This window comes from Nomascus leucogenys, chromosome 17 (genome assembly GCF_006542625.1).
Source record: "Nomascus leucogenys isolate Asia chromosome 17, Asia_NLE_v1, whole genome shotgun sequence".
NCBI classification, from domain to species: domain Eukaryota; kingdom Metazoa; phylum Chordata; class Mammalia; order Primates; family Hylobatidae; genus Nomascus; species Nomascus leucogenys.
Window position 1 is genome coordinate 71,705,987 of NC_044397.1, and position 21,910 is coordinate 71,727,896.

The 21,910-nt window shown below is 35.9% G+C and overlaps 1 protein-coding gene across 3 annotated transcripts in view; it reads right to left on the bottom strand.

The window, feature by feature from the left end:
• BBS9 (Bardet-Biedl syndrome 9) overlaps positions 1-21,910 on the bottom strand; it is a 478,120-nt gene that overhangs the window by 185,772 nt on the left and 270,438 nt on the right. For all 3 annotated transcript variants that reach the window (XM_003279188.3, XM_003279191.3, XM_030796212.1), the window contains one exon: positions 21,430-21,582. In XM_003279188.3, the coding sequence (XP_003279236.1) occupies positions 21,430-21,582 (153 nt within the window). The remainder of the gene's footprint in view (positions 1-21,429; positions 21,583-21,910) is intronic.

A 21,910-nucleotide genomic window follows, 5' to 3' on the forward strand; every position in this document is an offset into this window, starting at 1 on the left:
TGAAGTTGTGATTTCAATTTTTAAAAGATGTGAAAACCACTACCCTGGTTATTATAATTTTTCCAAATAGTCGACGGTAAACTGATATCATCTCTCTGAAGTGAAACATTTGTATTAGGAACACTTACAAATATACACAGAACTTGGCCCAACATTTCCACATCTAAAAATTTATTCTAAGAAAATGGTCATGAATGTTTCAAGTTTTACCTCCAAAAGTGTTCACTGCAGCATTGTTCATAGTAATAAAGCAGTCAAAACAATCAAATTATTCAATACTAGGAAACTGATTAAATTGATTTTTACATGGCTACACTATATAGCATTGATATTATAACATTTATAATGACATGAAAACTCTTCTTGAGATGAAATTAAGAGGAATAAATAGGATTCCAACAGATTTTTATATGATGATCCCAATTTTTAAAATAATCCATGCATGTATACACACAAAGAGAAAGAAGAATGTTCACAGGGAACTATGAGTGTTTTTCCATTTTCATTTTTGTGTTTATTTTTATCTGAATTTTATAAATTTTCTACAATGATAATATTTAATGTAATTATTTTTAAAAGCTTTGTTTAAAAGTACATAATGTGAAAGTATTTCTGATTATTCTGAAAGGGGCCTTTGTAAAAAATTTCCTTGTAGGTAGAATTTAAACTCATTTAACTATATATAATCTAATCAAAAGTCAATCGTTTAGCCCCCTTTTGATCATTTCCCCTTTTCTCTCTTTTTTCTTTTAGAAAAATGAAGATATGTGTAGGCCTGAAGGGAAATTGCTACTAACTGATCTAAATCCCAAAACAAGATAACACTACAGGAGCACTCATGTGCTGGCTACCTCCTTCTCAGTCTCCTCTGGGAAGCTGGGTTCTTCTTTGGTTTGGTTTTTGGGGTTTTTTTGTTTTGTTTTGTTTTGTTTTTTTGTGAGAGAGTTTCGCTTTTGTTGCCCAGGCTGGAGTGCAATGGCGCATTATCAGCTCACAGCAACCTCTGCCTCCTAGATTCAAGAGATTCTCCTGCCTCAGCCTCCCGAGTAGCTGGGATTACAGGCATGCACCACCATGCCCAGCTAATTTTTTTGTATTTTTAGTAGAAATGGGGTTTCTCCACGTTGGTCAGGCTGGTCTCAAACTCCCGACCTCAGGTGATCTGCCTGCCTCGGCCTCCCAAAGTGCTGGGATTACAGGCGTGAGCCACTGCACCTGGCCTGGTTTGGCTTTAATTCACTATAAACAAGGGGCCAATAGCCAGTCCCTGTCTTTAGCTCCTCATATTCACGTTCTGTTTTTTTTTTTTTTTACATGCAACTGTTGGCTCTCTCCGGCTGTGCTGGGTGGTCTTGTAAGACAAGACCAAGAAGGAAGGCATATTCTGTTGGCAAACCCCATAAGATGCTCTGAAAACAGTGATACTGATGTACTTACTAATGAAGACAATGTCAGGGAATACTTAAAGAATTGCCTGCACATTTTCTATGCTGCATCAACTCATAAAATTAGTAATAATCTGCTAATTTACATTAAGGCCTTAAAATACTCCTATTCTTTGACTTTGTAATTACCATTGTAGAAACCTGTCTTAAGAAAATAATCTTTATTTAAAAAGAATAGTCAAAAGAAAAAATTAAACTCAGCCTGTCTTAATAAAGGAATGGTTAATTAAATTATCATTCATGGTCCCAGTGGATTCTCCACCTAAATAAAACTGATAGTTAAAACAACTGACAGTAGGAGTGAGACTGTAAGGATTTTTAGATACCAAGAGTTGTAGGAATGCCTGCTTCTCCACATTTTTACTATTGAAACTGTATTTTATCTGAGTCAGTACTTGATTGAAGGCTATCAGAACTGCCATCTAACTCATTACCTAGTGTTAACTATGAGGAGTCCAGAAAAATTAACTCATAGTAAAAAATGACTCTTTTTCTAGGTTGTGAGTATCCAATTGTTCCATAACATTCCCTACTAAACTATATCAAACATTGTAGTCAACAGCTTTCAAAATTTTATGTAAAATCATTTTTTATTTTAAGAATAAAAGCCTAACACAAGGAAGAATGGTATCAAGCTAGAAACCAAAACTTGAAAAGATGAAGTACTTTATAATGTCACTTCTAGTCCTATGATTCAGGCTCATGAAAAACATGCTTTAAAAAGAACTGCATACTTAACAGGGATATAGCAAGTAATTTACCTCAAATGATATAAGCATAAACTTTCAAATGTTTGCAACTTAACACCAGAAAGATGATGAGACCTATTCTTGTTCCAAGATGATAATTGCTTTTTAAGCATAAAAGGATCTTTAAAATTCCATAGTAACAAAACTGGGAGTCCCAAAACAACTTGATAGTTAAAACACAGTCAAAGCAAAGGAGTACTGTCCACAGCAGCTGCAATGACTGCTGAACTCCAGAAGTAGGAATGATAAGCATAGGCATGCAAGTTGTAAAGTGCATATCTCATTAGCAAAATAATTTCCTGGTCCCAGGGAAATTACTGGCAGAAACAGAAGGCACACCTTCAGAAACTCCCTGAAGAAATGCCAATTGCCCTTGGGACAGGACCAGAGAGCTCAACAAATATGTACTGAGCACCTAGAATGCACCACACCAGGCTCTGTGTTAAGCACTGTGGTACAGAAGTGAACATTAGGTCTGGCAGTTAGTCCTACTCTGGAGATGAACTAAAAGCAGACTGAAAATCCAATTCAACTAAACTGTACAGTATTTACCTGCTAAACAGTTTGAGGCCTTGGAAGAAAAAATGACGTAGAAGCATGGCTATGAATTTTTTTCTAACCAGATGGGTTCTATTACAAAAATACATTAGAATAATCTATTGTTGAGCTATACAGTTCCTATTAGTCACTAGTGATTTCAACCAAGATGATTTTCATATAATACATATTAGTTAAAAAAAAACTATGATGCATCTGCTCACATTTCACTTAAGCACCATTTTATTTTTTCAAATATTTAAATAATCATCCTCAATGGTAAATGACTACAATAAGAAGTAACATTTGTCCATGCTTATAATTATTATCTGTATAAAACATCGTGCTCCTTGAGGCTATACACCATATTATAAACATCTTTATATACCTCCTCTAATTGTAAAGACCCCTACACAGAGTAGCTGCTCGATAAATATTTGATAGCACAATCCTTTAAATTGAATTTCTTAATCCCTAAATTTTAATGATCAAATAATATTCATTCTAAGAGGTTTTCTCCCTACTATCCCCAAATATTCTTACATATTACATTGAACATTTGTAGACTGAATAACACTTTTAAGACTCAAAACTACCATAAAATGTATTTCCTAGGATGAATCTATAGCAGTTTAATTAAGTACATACATAAGTTTATATAAAAAGCAATAAAAATACACAATTTTTGTGTTGTTTCTTGAAATCTGATCAAAATCTAAGTTTAAATTTACATGTATAGGAAAAAGGAATAAATGTGGTTTACCTCAAGAAGACAGTTTTGCAAAGTTTTTAAACTAGCTCCAAAAAACACAAAGATTGCATCTGTATTGAGTGTGCTTAACAATAGGTTTGTGGACAAGCAAGAGTGTTGAAACTTTGTCAAGAAATATTTTAAATATTAAAAAACTATGTCAACCCTTGTTCTACTCATGACTGAACTTGATACAATCAAGAAAAATTAGTTTCGGATGTGGGATACTTCAGTTTGCTAAATAGGAAGCTAAATCCAATTACTTTTATGAAGATTTGGCATCTTCAACTTCCAATTAACATTAGACAAATATCCAAGCTTATCCACATGTTCCAGGCACCCTTTCTGGCTAAAAGAAGGCTGCATTCCTGCATATAATTATTCCCGTATGCATATACAGGGTCTGCACTATATTGGAGGTATACAAAGCAAAAAAAAAAAAAACCAACATTTTAAGTTCTTCTGTGGTCTGTGGCCAAGATTTTATATATATATATATATATTAGACAGATACATGAAATAAAGGTGAGAAAGCAGAAAAATAAAAGTACTATGGATCTTATGAGACGTGTGTGAAAAGCAGAAAAAGATAGGTTGCATCTAAAAGAGAAACACAAAGAAAAGTTGTAGGAGGCAGGTCTATGTTGGGATAAACCTCAACATGTTTTTAGGCTATAAGAAAGCAAAAGAGCAAGGGAAAGATCAAAAATATAACAGCCAGAAAAACTGGCTTTTATATAAATCAGTATTCCAGAAGCTAGTGGAAGGTCAAAGGGATCAAGGGAAGGGTTAATCTTAAAGAGAAATAAAGTACCTGATCCTTTGAGACAGGAAGGACAGCAGGAAAGTTGGGAATAGATGTAGACAAGTTTCTAGAAGGGTTGGTGAGACAACAAGGGAGACATAGGTGAGAGTCTCAATCTTTCTGACAAAGCAGAATATAAGGTTGTCTCCTGGGAGTGAGAGAGAGGGGGCTGAGTCACTACTCAGCCTGCTGACTGCCTGGGAGAAATGGGAGAGGTGACTGACCAAGGTGAAACTAAGATTTTAAGCAAATGAGTCTGGAGGTATGAATTTCAAGCAGCAGCAGGAAAACAGACAGTGTTCTGATGAGGCTAAGCTTCCTAAAGAAAAGTAAGATATACAGCAAGGGACTCATGGGTGCAGAGAAGAAAACATTTGAGATGATCAGTGCTGGATTCCATGCCCTAAAGAGAACAGGGAACATGAAAATAAATTGAAGAATAAGCCATCTCTTCTTCAACATACATCTTTCTCTGAGGTCTATTTGTCCAACAGTCATGGACTATTTCAATTATGTTACTGTTCTGTGCATTGGTGGGCAAGCAAAGAAATGGCCCCAGTTGTCCAAGCTCACTGGGAGAAGAGATGGAAGTACCCAAGAAACCATAACGTAAGAAAGAATAATATAAGTAAATTTCACAACAGAGGTTTAATCATAGCGCTCCTAAGGTTTAAAGGCAGTAGAGATCACAGATAACTGGAAAAGGCATGGTGAAATAGGAAAAGCTTGAAAGACAAGAGGGTATCTATGGGAAGCTTCCAAAAGGAAGATGAGGGAAAAAAAAGGGAAATACATGTAGTAAAAATAACATAAGCAAAGGCACGGTGGCAGAAATGCATATGGTAAATTTGATCAAAAAATAATACTCTAATAAACATAGTTTTAAAAGTTCAACATCATTAGGAAAATGCAAAATAAAACCACAATGAGCTACCACTACACACCTACTAGAATGACTATAATTTTTAAAAAATAAACAGACAACAATAAGTGATGTAAGGATGTGAAGAAACAGAATCCTCATACACTGCTGGTAGGAATATAAAATAGGGCAACCTGGAGGCATCACATTACCCAAGTTCAAACTATACTACAAGGCTACAGTAACCAAAACAGCATGGTACTGGTACAAAAACAGACACATAGACCAATAGAAGAGAATACAGAACCCAGAAATAGAGCTGCACACCTACAACCATCAATCTTTAACAAAGTTAACAAAAATAAGCATGGAGAAGAGACTCCCTATTCAATAAATGGTGCTGGGATGGCTGGCTATCCATATGCAGAAGAATGAAACTGGATCCCTACCTATCATCATATAGTAAAATTAACTCAAGATGGATCAAAGACTTAAAATGTAAGATCTCAAACTATAAAAATCCTAGAAGAAAACATAGGAAATACACTTCTCAATATCAGCTGTGGCAACGAGTTTATGCCTAAGTCCTCAAACACAATTGCAACAAAAACAAAAATGGGCAAGTGGGACCCAATTAAACTAAAGACCATCTGCACAGCAATAGAAATTATCAACAGAATAAACATACAACCTACAGAATGAGATAAAGGAATGTAAACTAATCAACAAGCAAAAAACAACCTCATTAAAAAATGGGCAATGGACATGAACAGACACTTCTTAAAAGAAGACATACAATTAGCAAACAAACATACGAATAAATGTTCATCATCATTAATCATCAGAGAAATGTAAATGAAAACCACAATGAGATACCATCTCACACTGGTCAGAATGGCTTTCGTTAAAAAGTCAAAAAATAACAGATACTCGTGAGGCTGCAGAGAAAAGGGAACACTTCCACTACTGGGGAAATGTAAATTAGTTCATCCACTATGGGGAGCAGTATGGAGATTTCTCAGAGAACTGAGAGTTGAACTATCATTCAACCCAACAATCCCATTACAGGGTACGGACCCAAAGGAAAATAAATTGTTCTACCAAAAAGACATGCACCCGTCTGTTCATCACCACATTATTCACAATAGGAAAGACATGGAATCAACCCAGGTACCCATCAACAGTGAATTACATAAGGAAAATGTGGTACTGGGGAGTATTAGAGTGGGGAGAGAGGAAGGTGTGGGTTGAAAAACTACCTATTGGGTACCATGCTCACTACCTGGGTGACAGGATCCATACCCCAAACCTCAGCATCACTCAATATACCCATGTAACAAATCTGCACATCTACTCCCTGAATCTATAATAAAAGTTGAAATTATTTAAAAAAATATTTTTAAAGGAAATATGGTATATAGAGACACCATGGAATACTATGCAGTCATAAACAAAGAATGAAATCATATCTTTGCAGCAACATGGATGTAGCTGGAAGCCATTATACTTAACTTACACAAACAGAAAACCAAATATTGCATGTTCTCACTTATAAGTGGGAACTAAACATTGGGTACATATGGACATAAAGTTAGGAACAACAGATACTTGAGCGATATAAGAGTGGGGAGGAAGGAAGAGGGGTAAGAGTTGAAAAACTACCTCTTGGGTACTATGCTCACTACCTGGGTGACAGGTTCATTCATACTCCAAACCTCAGCATCATGCAATATACCTTTGTAACAAGCCTGCACAGGTACTGCCTGATTCTAAGACAAAAGTTGAGGAAATAAAATAAAAGGGAGCAACCACTGAGGAAAACTGATAGATGAACCTCAAAAACATGGTATTAGGAAAAAGATGCTAAAGACTACATATTGTATGATTCCATTTATATGAAATATCCGGAAAACACCAACCTATGAAAACAGAAAGTAGATTAGTAGTTTCTGGTAGTTGGAGTGGGAGCGAGGATTAGGTGTAACTGGGCACAAGGGGGCTTTTGGGGGAATGGTAATGTTTAAAATTGGATTGTGGTAATGGTGCACAACTCTACAACTTTACTAAAAATCCTTAAATGGTACACTACAATGCATGAGTTTTGGTATGCAAACTATATATCAATAAAGCTGCATTCTTTTTCAGAGGTTAGGGTAGCTTGACCAGCATGTAGTTTCTGCAGAAACAGGAGATGAGATTAGAAGAAATTGGGTGCAATTCTTCAGAAATTTTTGAATGTCAGAGTGAGAAATTTCAACATAATCTAATAGGCAACAGGGATCCCCTTGAAGGTCTTGGAATAAGACAAATACAAACAAATAAAAACCACAGATAATTACATTCATAAAATTAACCTTATCTAATGAGGCAATTTGTTGACACATTTGACCATAAGGACCAGGACCTGTGGGGCTTCCTTGAGCCCACGGCCTGGATTTAGCAAGGGCGTGAGGAGACACACTCTACAAACCATAAAGTATCATCAGAGAGGTTTTATTTAACCCTATATAACATGGCTTACTTTCCAACCTGACTCTGGCATAACATCACATATTATATAAGGAAGGAAATCAAAATATTTTACCCCAAATATGTTTCTTTGTCCAATCTTGAAATAGCCCTGCAAAGCTGTCTCTTGTGGGGGAAAAAAAATCTACATTCTATAGAATCCCCTTCCCTTTCCAGGCCTTTTTTCTAGACAGAATCAACTGGGAATCTGATAAGAAACATTTGCAGTCTTTTCTCTGAAGCCTGCTGCCTGAAGGTTTAATCTGCATCAAGGGAACCTTTGTCTCCAGGATCTCTTGTCTTAACCCAGATATTCCTTCTATTGATTCTAGGTCTTTAGACAACAACTTAACTCTTTCAGCCAATTGCCAATTAGAAAATCCTTGAATTCACCTATGACCTGGAAGCCCTGCCCCCACCCCTTCAAAAGTTGTCCCACCTTTCCAGACCAAACGAGCATCTTACATGTATTGGTTGATGTCTATGTCTCCTTAAATTGTATAATTCCAAGCTGTACCCTGACCACCTTAGGCACATGTTCTCAGGACCTCTTGAGACTGTGCCCCAGGCCACTGGTCACTCACACTTGGCTCAGAATAAATCTCTTCAAATATTCTACAGTTTGATTCTTTTTGTCAACAGGTAGATCCTCTCAAATACTTTTACCTTGAATCACAAAAGTGGGATAAAAGATGGAGGGAAATGGTCCCACGAAAATCTATCACTTCCACAGGAAAAACATCTCTAAGAATATGGCTTCTGGCTTATCATTCTAACTGGGAATCAACTGAAAAAGAATATTAAGTGATGGGCTAGAAGCCAGTCCTAGATGAGATGGGGTGGAGGAAAGTGGAGAAATCAATATTTGGGTGAGGGCCTAATTCTCTGAAGTTTAATATCCTGCTATAAGATATTTGGAAATCATTTAAAAAGGAAGTTAAAAATAAAAATACAGGTGGCCCATCTGGGAGCATGGTAAAGTTGGATAGGTACTGATCTTACTGCATGACATTCTATCAATGATTCTCAGGTAGTGTGACAAATATATTTAAATCCACTTAAGGTCGAATGTTCAAAGTACATTTCTTTTAATTACATTAAATCACTTTTCCTACTGCTAGATTGTTCCAGGATATACAGATGGGCCTCATAAAAGTATCTTTTTAGGAAGTACAGCACCTTAATTTATCCTTAGTTATATTTGGTACTTTCAAGCAACACTCTGAGCACTATTAGCTCTCTGTATATTAATATACAGATAAACATATCGGGGTTGATATAACTGCTCAGCTGTTCATAGATATGCTTATAAAAACAGTAAATCTTTTTCTTTTGCTGAGAAAGATTACAAAATAATCTCTCTAGGAAACTGGCTTTGTTTTCCTCTACTTAGAGAGAGAAAATGACGGTAAGGGAAGGAAGGTGGACGGGAGGATTGTGAGGGTTCTAAGGGTTGTAATAATCGCTAATTCACAATTCAAACCGTTCAGAACTCCTTTACAAAAAACTAATACAAAAAGAATAATTGTGCCAGATGAGATTAAACAGGAAGATAGATAACAGAAATGAAAGAAATCCTCATACAATTACAGATAATTGGAGGCCACTTATGTATTTTTCTGTCATCACTGACCCAAAAAGATAAGATTTTCATTTCCACATAATGAGCCCATTAATAGTTTTATTGTAATATTAGAAACATCTTGTTTCTGAGTATATCTCAAAGGACTATTTTTTTTTAAAGATCAAACAACAAATAGAACGAAATTTCAGCAGAAGAGGGTACACACTGATTACTTCTGACTCAGAATAGTTTATTTCAGAAAGGTGATCAAATTTCTGAATCTGATAAACTTACCAAGATAAAATCCTAATATTAAATGTACAACACAGCCAGTTGTTCAAGCTAACACTAGCAAGCAGAAAACTCAAATGCTGATTGAAGAACATGAAGATAAAGAAGCATGCATTCAATTTATAAAAAGTGAACACGCCCCAGGGAAGTAAAGCATACCAGATGGTTATTCAAAGGAGAATGTTTTCGTACGATAATAGGTCTGTTCTCCCCTTGAAGTATGTACAACCCCCATTAATATCAATTAGCATTACATACCTAAATCTAGGGAACCATAACTCCAATGTTATAATAATACTTTGCACTTACATATCTTTTCTGAAACTAATTCAGTTGCACAAAGCCCTATAACTTACATCATTCTCATTACAGTCTACCTAACAAATGCTGACTGGGCAACAACCTCACCCCAGTTTAGGGGCTGGCACTAAATGATTCCTAAGGCCCCACTGATTTCTGAAATTCTGAATTGATGAAAATTTAAGATTCCAAGTCCCTTTTCATAACCACTATGCAGGTACAATAAACATTCGTTGAGAATTTTACTGGAAGATAAGCACCATGCAAGATGCTACACAGACAAGTTCTATCTACAGGGTCCACAGATTAAAGTGAAGAAGGTGAAGCTCAGAGAGATGATGTGATATGCCCAAAATCAAAGCACCAGAAAGAACTGGGACTAAGACTCAAGTGTGTTGACATAAAATTTGATGACATTGTTTTAAACAATATTTGAATGTATAGTTTTTATGAGCTAATGTTTCTGGTGATTCTTTAACCACCTAAGAGTGCTTCACAACTGCCTGCTATTCACATCCAGTGAGTGAAAATCATTGGGCCAGTGATAGTCTATTCATGAATAAGAATTTAAAAAGACTAAAGGAAAGAAAAAAAATCAAGAAAAAAGACATCACAAGAAAACAACATAAAATGAGGAACTAACAATTCTCTATGCCTGGTACAGCACTATCTAATAGCCACATACAGCTAATTCACACTTGAAATGTGCTGCACATATAAAATAAACCAGATTTTTGAAGACCTACTATGAAATATAAAATATCTCATTAATAATTTTAATTTTACTACATGTTGAAATGATATATTGAATATACAGAGTTAAATAAAATACATTGTTGGGCTGAGCATGGTGGCTCACGCCTGTAATCTCAGCACTTTGGGAGGCCAAGGCGGGTGGGTCACATGAGTTTGTGACCTGCCTGGCCAACATAGTGAAAGCCTGTCTCTATTAAAGATACAAAGATTAGCCAGGTTTGGTGGCGCATGCCTGTAGTCCCAGCAGTGAGCCAAGATAATGCCACTGTACTCTGGCGTGGGTGACAGAGCGAGACTCTGTCTCAAAAAATAAATTAATTAAATAAAATACATGGTTAAAATTACTTTAACTTGTTTCACTTTACTCTTTGAATCTTCTAGGAAATTAAAAATAACATATGTGGCTCACATTTGTGACTTGAACAAATTTCTGTCAGACAGTGTTGGCTAGACTCTATACCCACACACAGATATTGAATATGTCAGGGACATACTTATAACAAACACTCTTTGGAGATTACTCTGACCCAGATAAAGAAAAATTTACAAAATTTTGAAAGAGCTTTGTATATTGCGCTTGTTTGGCTGAGAAACTAGCAAGAGTCGGACAGAATAAGAGAACATCACCTTTACATTCACTCAAGCACACCATTCAGTTATCTAACTGCTCTCTTTTTAGTGAACAGAAATAAACTAACTCATATATGGAATAATTCAAAACTCTAAATATTCTGAGACCAGAGAAACAAGTTCATAGGGTATAGACAGGAAAGAGAAAATAGCTCACTCAGAAATACCAATGAAGAACAGGAGTTCCATGACTACAACCCAGTTTTCAAAAAGTTGTTATCTGTGGTATTATATCTGGTAAAACACACATAACATAAAATTCACATTTCAAGTATGAATTAGCTATACGTGGCTATCTATTAGATAGTGCCATACCAGGCATAGAGAATTGTCAGCTCCTCATTTTCAAGTGTATGATTCAGTATATTAATGCATTCACATTGTTTTGAAAAAGCTATTTTTGTGCTAATCAATTTTTTTAATTTTTATTTTTTTTCCTTCAACTATTAAGTTCAAGGGTACATGTGCAGGATGTGCAGGTTTGTTACATAGGTAAACATGTGCCACGGTGGTTTGTTGCACAGATCAATCCATCACGTAGATATTAATCCCAGCACCCATTAGCTATTCCCCCTGATGCTCTCCCTCCCCCGACCCCACTCCCACAGGTCCCAGTGTGTGTAGTTTCCCCTCACAATGCATCCATGTGTTCTCATCATTCAGCTCCCACTTATAAGTGAGAACATGCAGTGTTTGGTTTTCTGTTTCTGCATTAGTTTGCTGAGGATAATGGCTTCCAGCTCCACCCATGATCCTGCAAAGGACATGATCTTGTTCCTTTTCACAGCTGCATAGTATTCCATGGTGCATATGTACCACATTTTCTTTATCTACTCTATCACTGATGGGCATTTGAGTTGATTCCATGTTTTTGCTATTGTGAATTGTGCTGCAATGAACATACAGATACATGTATTTTTATAATTGAAGATTTATATTCTTTTGGGTATATACTCAGTAATGGGATTGCTCAGTCAAATGGTATTTCTGCCTCTAGGTCTTTGAGAAATCACCACACTGTCTTCCACAAGGTTGAACTAAATTACACTCCCCCCAACAGTATAAAAGTGTTCCTTTTTCTCTTCAACCTCACCTGTATCTGTTGTTTTTTGATGTTTTAATTATACCCATTCTGACTGGTGTGTGAGATGGTATCTCATTGTAGTTTTGATTTGCATTTCTCTAATGATCAGTGATGTTGAGCTTTTTCAGATGTTTTTTGGCCACATGTATGTCTTCTTTTGAAAAGTGTCTGTTTATGTCCTTTGCCCACTTTTTAATGGGGTTGTTTTTTTCTTGTAAATTTGTTTAAGTTCCTTGTAGACTCTAGATATTAGACCTCTGTCAGATGGAGAGACTGCAAATATTTTCTCCCATTCTGTAGGTTGTCTGTTCACTCTGATGATAGTCTTGATCCATCTTGAGTTAGTTTTGGTATTTGGTGTAAGGAAGAGGTCCAGTTTCAATTTTTGCATATGGCTAGCTAGCTCTCCCAGCACCATTTATTAAATAGGGAATTCTTTCCCACTGATTGTCTTTGTCAGGTTTGTCAAAGATCAGATGGTTGTAGATGTGCGGTCTTATTTCTGAGTTCTCTATTCTGTTACATTGGTCTACGTGTGTGTTCTTGCACCAGTACCATGCTGTTTTGGTTACTGTAGTCTTGCAGGATAGTTTGAAGTCAGGTGGGGTGATACCTCCAGCTTTGTTCTTTTTGCTTAGGATTGTCTTGGCTATTCAGGCTCTTTTTTGGTTCCATATGAATTTTAAAATAGTTTTTCTAATTCTGTGAAGAATGTCAATGGTAGTTTAATGGGAATAGCATTAATCTATAAATTACCTTGGGCAATATGGCCATTTGCACAATACTGATTCTTCCTATCCATGCACTCATCAAATTATAATATTTTTTAAAATTGCATAAAAATGTAAAGTCATCTAAAATAAACATACACCATTTTCAACTTTTTGCACATGTATCTATTATAGACACATCTATTTCATTATTTGTAACTTACCATATACTATTTCATAATCTGCTTTTTTCAGTTATATAAAATGTTTTATATCATTCTGGTTTTGAAAATAATGAAACGCAATAATGATATGAAATGATATCATATCAAATAGTAGTACTATGATAAAACTAATCACTTTCCAACTAGAAAGCTGGTTACAATTTCCTGCAAAGATAATTAATAATATAAATGAACATCTTGATGGATGTATTTTTTTTCTTTGTGAACTATTTCCTTGCCTAAATATTCAAGAGTAAACTTACTGGGTAAAAACGTACAAATTCCATTTTTTTACTGACATCTCAGTTTTTTTGTTTTGTATTGTTTTGTTTTTACTTACCACCCCTGTTCATCCACAAACGTATGATTGCAAATTTCTGTGTCCTCCTCCTTTCTCACCTATTTACTCTATCACCTTCTGAGAAAGAATTTCCTTTTAGCTGTTAAGTGGTTATATGAAAAACAAGCCCAGCAACATCACCACATCCATGAAAGCTCCTTCTTAGTCTCTCAGCATATTATTTTTACTTGTCCATGACAGTGAGGAAAGTGGGCCTCTGAATGGTTTCATTATATATTCCTCTGTGTTATCAGCCAAAATCATGCTCATTTAAAAACTCACGGACCAAAAAGCTCTTAGATTTCGGCGTGACTTAAAATGATTTTTATATATCAATACTATACAAATAAACAGAGTGGAAGGAAGTTTTAAGTACAGAAAAAGTAACAAATAGCAAACTCCAAATCACAGGATCTCTATTTAAAATTATGCCTAATACAGCCTCTGTTTTGTAGAAGAGAAAAATCAGCCAACTGCCTCTCTAGAACATTAATGACTACCAGTCATTACATCACACATATGTCATCTGACACCAACTTTTAGATCAGTAAACATTTTCCCTCTGCTACAACAGAGGGCTAGTGTTGAAGTGAGGAGAAAAACCGCAGCACATATAATAGCATCAAAACATAAGCCAAGTCATAGGGTAAGTCTAATTTCTTCCATTTCAATTTACTCAACCAATCAGTCTTGCTTTGACTAACAAATTTATGTGAAAATTTTATAATAAAATAGAGAATTTATTTGGGAAAGCTTTTCTGCCAATAAGCATTAGCATTTGAAGGCAAAGAAGCTAAACTTAGGTATCAGTAAAACCAACAAAGTCACACACCCAAAAAAAGTCCTCTGATACTTAAGTTTCAGATATAATTTCAGATTTGAGGGAACTCTCCAAAAGATTTTGTTACCTTTCTAACAGGTGTGTATACAATGACTATTAGATGATCATGAATATACATATACGTAGCATGAACATGTATAAACAGTTCACACACATTTCCTTTTTCTTTACCCTGACCATAATTTTGCTAAAGAAAATCTAGGCTGCCTATGTCCCACCTGACAATGATTAAAGTAAAATTGCCACATGATATTCTAAAGCCTGGACTTTGGAATACAATGCTTAATATCTATGTAACACCGAGCAAGTTTCTTAACTCTACTCAGAGTTTCAGGTTCTTCCTCTATAAACAATAATGCCACCCTCACATGATAATTCTAAGTATTAAATGAAGTAATAAATAAAATTTACTTCGAACTCAGCAGACACCCAATAAATAAGAATTTCCTTTCTTTTCTCCTACTTTATTTCTTAGGTCCTCCAAAAATACATCCAGTTGATTGAGAAGGCAGTATTCCAATTTTACGAATGAGGAAATTTAGGTTTCTAACTACTGAAAGGAAGACATTCTCAACATGGTTACATTCTTTCAACATTATACCTCCAAAGCTAGAAGTAAAGATGAAAATTCTTTCAAAAAGGATGGTATTTTTCCCAAAATTTTATTAGTTTTAACTTGTATTTTAAGTTCAGGGGTAGATGTGCAGGTTTGTTACATAGGTAAACTTGTGTCATGGGGGTTTGTTGTACAGATTATTTCACCACCCACGTACTGGGCCTAGTACACATTAGTTACTTTTCCTGATCCTCTCCCTCCTCCTACCCTCCACCCTCCAGTAGGACCCAGTGTGTGTTGTTCCTCCCTATGTCTTCATGTGTTCCCACCATTTAGCTCCCACTTTTAAGTGAGAATATGTAGTATTTGGTTTTCTGTTCCTGTGTTAGTTTGCTAAGGATAATGGCCTCCAGCTCCATCCATGTCCCTGGAAAGGACATAATCTTGTTCTTTTTTATGGCTGCATAAATGCAACATAATTACTGAAACTGTGGTGGGCAACTGAAAAATATTTATTCACTGGAGACCAAATCCTTCCCCTGTAAGAATCATGCTCTGCTTTTCCCAGATTGATAATCCTAGGTCCCCTCTCCTTGCTTCAACCTTAGGTTGGCCTCAGTAAGGGTGCTTGTTGTATGCTCCTACAGGAGTACGATGCAGTAGTAGACACTATGTAGGCAAGGCATGCTAGCAAAACTAAGATGCGAATGTGGTTTTGAGGGTTCCTATACAGGATACAGGAAATAACCTGCATTTGAAAATGGAGAGGGAAGTGGTTGGCTTTTGCATCAAAACTCAAAACTATTAACGATGCATCTTAAAGCCAGTGACCCACCTGTTAGAAATATAAGAGGCTACAAAGAGGCTACCACCCACAATAGGCCAAGAGAGGGCTGATTGCAGGATGATGGTCCTAAATGAGATAACCATTCATGGATGGTTGCCTCATTGCCAATTAACCAATATGTTTGTCCCAAGAAGAAGCACTTGAGCTATCCAGAAGAGCTACCACTGATGTCCATTGCATCCCCTTTTCTTCATCTTTGGAAAGGCCTACATGTGATTTGGGGGTAGGGGTAATAAGGCTGTTCTGTATTTGAACTTTGCTCTGTATCTGAACTCCCAGGTGTCTTGTTCTACTCATCAGGAAGTTGTTATTATCCTAACAGGGCCAGGACCAGCTACGTTATTTGAGATGCCCAGAGCAAAATAAAAATACAGGGCCCCTTGTTCTAAAAGTATTAAGAAATCCAATATGGCTACTACAGAGCATTAAACCAAAAACAGGGCTGTGTGTGACTGTGCAGGTGACATGCCCATTGAAGCCAGTCCTGGACCAAGCTAAGGTGAAGACCTATTAAAAAAACTGGGTAATAGATTCCATCCTTCAAAGAACTGACCATAACTGAGCACACGGGCAAATATTAGACAGTTTTACTCGCCTAAAAACAACACTGATGCTCTGTTTGCATTATTTTTTATTTCTTTCTTTTTTATTTGTTTGTTTGTTTGTTTGTTTTGACACAGGGTCTTGCACTGTTGCCCAGGCTAGAATACAAAGGCACAATCATGGCTCATTGCAGCCTCAATCTCCCGGGCTAAAGCAATCCTCCCACCTCAGCCTCCTGAGTAGCAGAAACCACAGGTGAGCACCACCTCTATCAGCCAATTTTCAAGTTTTATGTAGAGACAGGGTCTCTTTATGTTGCTCAAAGGGATCTCGAACTCCTGGGCTCAAGGGATCTTTCTGCCTTAGCCTCCCAAAGTGCCAGGATTACAGGCGTGAGTCACCATACCCAGCCTGCTCTGTTTACTTTAAACGACTCTTGAGAAACCTAATTTTCAGATAAATTATCTTCAGAGTCCATAGACCACAACTGCTCATGAGTGAATAAGATTTTAATGACAACAAAAATTTAAGTTGAAATCTCAAAAGTATAGAAAAAAATAAATCTTTAAATATAGAAGACCTAAATTGAAGGGTTAGAAAAGTTTCAAAAAGAAATGTTCATTTAAAATAGTTTGCTAATTTATGTTGAATGAAGGAGGGTAGATTATTTAAAAAGTATACAATTCTCCACTCCTTCAACAAAGAGGCAAAGTCTATATCCCCACCTCTTTGATCTGAACTGACCAAAGCCAATGGAACACTAGAAACATGACAGAAACAGAGGCTTGAAAAGTGCTTGTGCATTGGGACATATAGTCACCATGCGAACAAGCCCAGCCTAGTCTGCTGGGCCATGAGAGACAAGTGGCCCAATTATTTCAGCTAACTGCAAGTAATCTGCCAAATACATGAGTAAATACATCCTAGCTATCCAGTCCCAAGGTGAGCCACCAGCTGGCCAGAGACACATGAGTGAGCCCAGTCAAGATCAGCCAAGCACGACCCCCCAGATCAACAGAACTACCAAGCTAATCTAGAGACTCATGAACAATAAATAATGAATTATTGTTGTTTTAAGCCACTAAGGTTTGGGATGGTTTGCTATACAGTAAAACTGTTAAATGACACAGGTAGTATCTTAGCTCAGTAGAAGAATGGAATATGCGATAAGCAGGGGCTGAGACAATAAGCTCACCAGGGAGCAGGGAGATTAGATTCTCACTAAATTGCATAATAAATTCCAGATGGAGTGAAAAAAGTACATTTAAAGAATCATAGCATTAAAATGTTAGAATAATTTATAAATTGATATTCATATACTCTTGGCATACATAAGGAAGGATTTCCTAGGCAGAGAAACCTAAAGGAAAAAGATGGATAGATCTTACTACACAAATGTTTTTTAAACCTCATGTGTCAAAAATACATTACAAATAAAAAATAACAGGCAAATGATAAATTGGTAAAACTTTTTTATGTATGAGAGATTACATACCTAAATAAGTATCAAGTATTTTCATGCGTGATGAAAGTATGATCAAAGATTATCCCTCAATATACACAAAATGGTAAGAAAAAGATGAACATGATAGAATATTACACAAAATGTGTACATATGTAAGCCATTAAAAAGAAATACAAATGGCCAATTAACATGTGAAAAATATGCAGCATCTCTGGTAAGCAACGAAAGAGGTAAGGAGTAAAACAACAATCAAATTACTGTTTCAGTTAAAAATTGTAAAGATGAAAATAAGCAATAAAACCTAGGAAAGCAGGCATTTTCATATACTATTGGTTGAGCTACAATCTGGTACAACATATCTGTAAGGTAGTGTGTATGTATGGGTATGCTGGTGTATGTGTGCATGTGTATATGTGTGTCTCATAGAGAACATTTTGCTGAAAAATTAAAAGATCCTATCACAGGAGGAAAAAAAAACTTCAAACAGGTGGTACGTTAGGAAAACACTTTAAAAATCCAGTAAAGCCATGCAATGTAGTTATGCCACAGTGACAGGAATAGGCTCTAGCATGGCTTGTTCTTTCATGAGCTTGGCTAATCCATCAAGCAAATCATGCTCCCTACCTAGGCAAAGCATAAAGATAAGAAAAACACTAAACAGAAGGTATGTGATAATAAGGTATATGGTACGCTTGTTCGATCCCAGAAGAGTTGTCGAAAAAGGATTGTTCTCAATGTTAGACTCAACATTAAAACTATTATGAAGATTTGTCCTTTAATCAACTGTGATTGTCCATACTACAGACTGTTCATATCATAAACTATTATGTAACCATTACAAATAGAGAAGTATATCTATGCACTAACATGCAAAGAGTTCCAGCACATACTTTGGAAGAAAAAGAAAAAAGAGAGCTAGATTAATACATATAGTATGATACTCTTTATGGAGTTTTTTTTTAGCCTGATGAAACAATATTTCACTTCTATGTGCCAAAAAAGTGTGAAAAGAAACAAAAACAGTAAGGATGATTACATTTCTGAGCAGTTGATAAGGAACCAAGATGGGAAATTTAGCATTACGTATAATGTTATAAATTTCTTTGGGAAATTATATTCATGTGTTAAGTATGTCATTAAAAAATTGACTAAATGGAATTAAAATAGACTTTATTATGCTCAAGAAACTTATTGAACAATCAACATCTCACCCTAATTTATTACAAATATATATATAATAAAATTGAATGGCAAGGTACATAAAAATTAAGTCAAAATCCTTATAGTACTCATATTTTTCCTTCAAATGCTTATTCATTCTTTTTGTTAATCTAAAAGGAATGGGACTTAACAATACACATTCAAGTGAAAAGCCATGGTGTTGATCATCTTGTCTGTAATATTACAAATCATGGAAAACCTCAACCGTGAGGCTAAGCAGAAAAAATAAAAACCTCTGCACTTTAAATGTGTAAAAGACGAAGTCTTACTATATAGAAAATCTGGAAAGCATTAAATCAAGGATCCTCTTCAAGTTCCTTTAAATGCCCTTCCACCATTGTGTCTACAAAAAGATACAGCATCATTAAAGACAAGGTTGACCATACCTTCAGTCTCAAGTATGGCAGGCAGGTATGGCAGTAGACCTCAGAATGAGACAGAGAAGTGAACAAAGAAATGGGAGAAAGGAAAAGGAAAAGAAGGAAGGAAATAGAAAACAAAACAAAACAAAACAAAAAGAGTCCTAAAGAGGGAAAGAGGTGTGGAACAGACAGGGCATTGGTGCCTACTGACTGAAGAATCATATAATTACCCCAGCACAGACACACCAAATTCGCAGTCTATATTTGTGGAACAAATTTTGTAAATTCCATACATTATGGAATATAATCTTTGTAACAAAAGAGTAGTCATCCCATTTTATGGAACAAACCAGAAGTTCTGGGAGGGTAAGGGAATTGCCAAAATCCACACAGCTAATAAGCAACAACACTGTGGTGTTTGAATTCCAAGCCCAGTGTTCTTTCCAATATTCCACTGCTACTATAGACTGTCCTTTAAATTGCTGCTACTTTTCAAATAACCATGATTTTTTTTTTTTTTTTTTAGACGGAGTCTTCCTCTGTCACCCAGGCTGCAGTGCAATAATGTGATCTCGCCTCACTGCAACCTCCACCTCCCAGGTTCAACCGATTCCCCTGCCTCAGCCTCCCGAGTAGCTGGGATTACAGGCGCCTGCCACCATGCCCGGCTAATTGTTTGTATTTTTAGTAGAGATGGGGTTTCACTGTATTAGCTAGGATGGTCTTGATCTCCTGACCTCGTGATCCGCCCGCCTCGGCCTCCCAAAGTGCTGAGATTACAGGCGTGAGCCACCGTGCCCGGCCTAATCATGAAAATTTTAAGAAACAAATGTATTATGAGCAAAAACATAGTAAGCTATTTTTCTGTCCCCTAGGAAAATTAATTCTGAAAACAAAAATCTGATTTTTCCTTTCAAAATCAACAGAATGGAGTGGGGCAGGGGAGAAGGGCAGAAATGTTGTGATAAAGGACCACATGAAGAAGTCCTGTGGTGAAGCACCTAGAATGTGGTGGTGGATGCTGAATCTACACAGGTGATAAAATTGTATACAACTTAATACACACACCCACATAAGTGAGTACAAGTAAGTCAGAACAAGACCTGTGGATTTTATTAATATCATTATACTGCTTATGATATTATGAAGAAAGCAGTTAAAGGAGACATGAGATCTCTCTGCATTATTTGTTACAACTGCACAGAAAGATAGAATTATCTCAATTTAAAAACTCAATTCAAAAAATCAACAGAATATTCATACCAGCAACACTGACTTTGAAACAGGAGAGTAACATTGTGAAGAAATATAGGAATACACAATATAGTCATTCAAGGTTTTCATTATAATCATTCAAAGACATTATAGTAGAACTGGTAGACGCCTTCTCATGATTTTTTTAAATTATTTTAAAATTTAAAAAATAATTTTTAAGTGAGAGATGTTTTGAATAGTTTTTGGAGAGACAGTGCCTTAAGAGTGACAGCCAGATCACCCAGCCATGCAAATGATAAACTATGGATGGAAGGTGATCAAGAAGAAGAAAAAATATATTTTGAACTAGAACTTTTTGAACTATGCTGCTTAAGAATTCCATCTCAAAATATCAACTGACATAATACTAGAAGTATGAGCCAGTTGCTTTGTAAGATAATTGGAGAATTATGGTAATAATTATGGAATGCACCAAGAATTGTCTCATAATACTAATCATAATAGCTACTATTTATCAAGCACATATTACGTGTCTGGCATTGTTCTTGTTGCTTTACATAAAAGATTAAAAATCCTCACAACTCTGGGAGGTAATATGTGGAAACTGAGGGCGCTCATGTAATTTACCCAAGGTCACACAATTAGAAAGCAGCAGAGTTTGACTCTGAACCTAGGTTTTTCTGACTCTAAAGCTTGTGCACTGTTCACTCTTCCTTAAAGCACTGGAAATGAGTACCTTATCTTGGATATTCTGGGACATGACTCTAGGGTGACAAAAAAAGTATAGCCAGTAATAGAAAACTGTTACTGATATTATACTGACCTGCTTGTAGGTTCCATCTAACAAGGTGTCCAGGTGTTGAAGAGGGGCAGGAGTTTTATCTTTGAATCTTGCTAATAGCCGGCGTTGAATGGCCCGAAATTGTACAGCTCTCTCGGATAAGAGTTCTTCTAATTTTTCACCATTTATCCGTAGCTGCAATGAATAATTTCTTAAATTGAGATTAAATGGACACAAAAAACATCTTTAAAGAAAAAATACACACAATGAAAATAAAAGTAAAAGAGTAATGAAGAAATTTAAATGTATTACAGAGTTAAGGGAATTAAAACAATGTGGTATTTGGTACATGAATCACTAATTCACAGATAATACAGTGGAACAGATCAAATGGAAAATTCGTAAAAGTTAACCAGTATCACTGGAGGAAAAACAGATCATTTAATAACTGTTTTTCAATAATTGGTTACATGGGAAAAAATACAAATCTTTTCTCTTTACAGTAAAATCAACGCAGAGATTA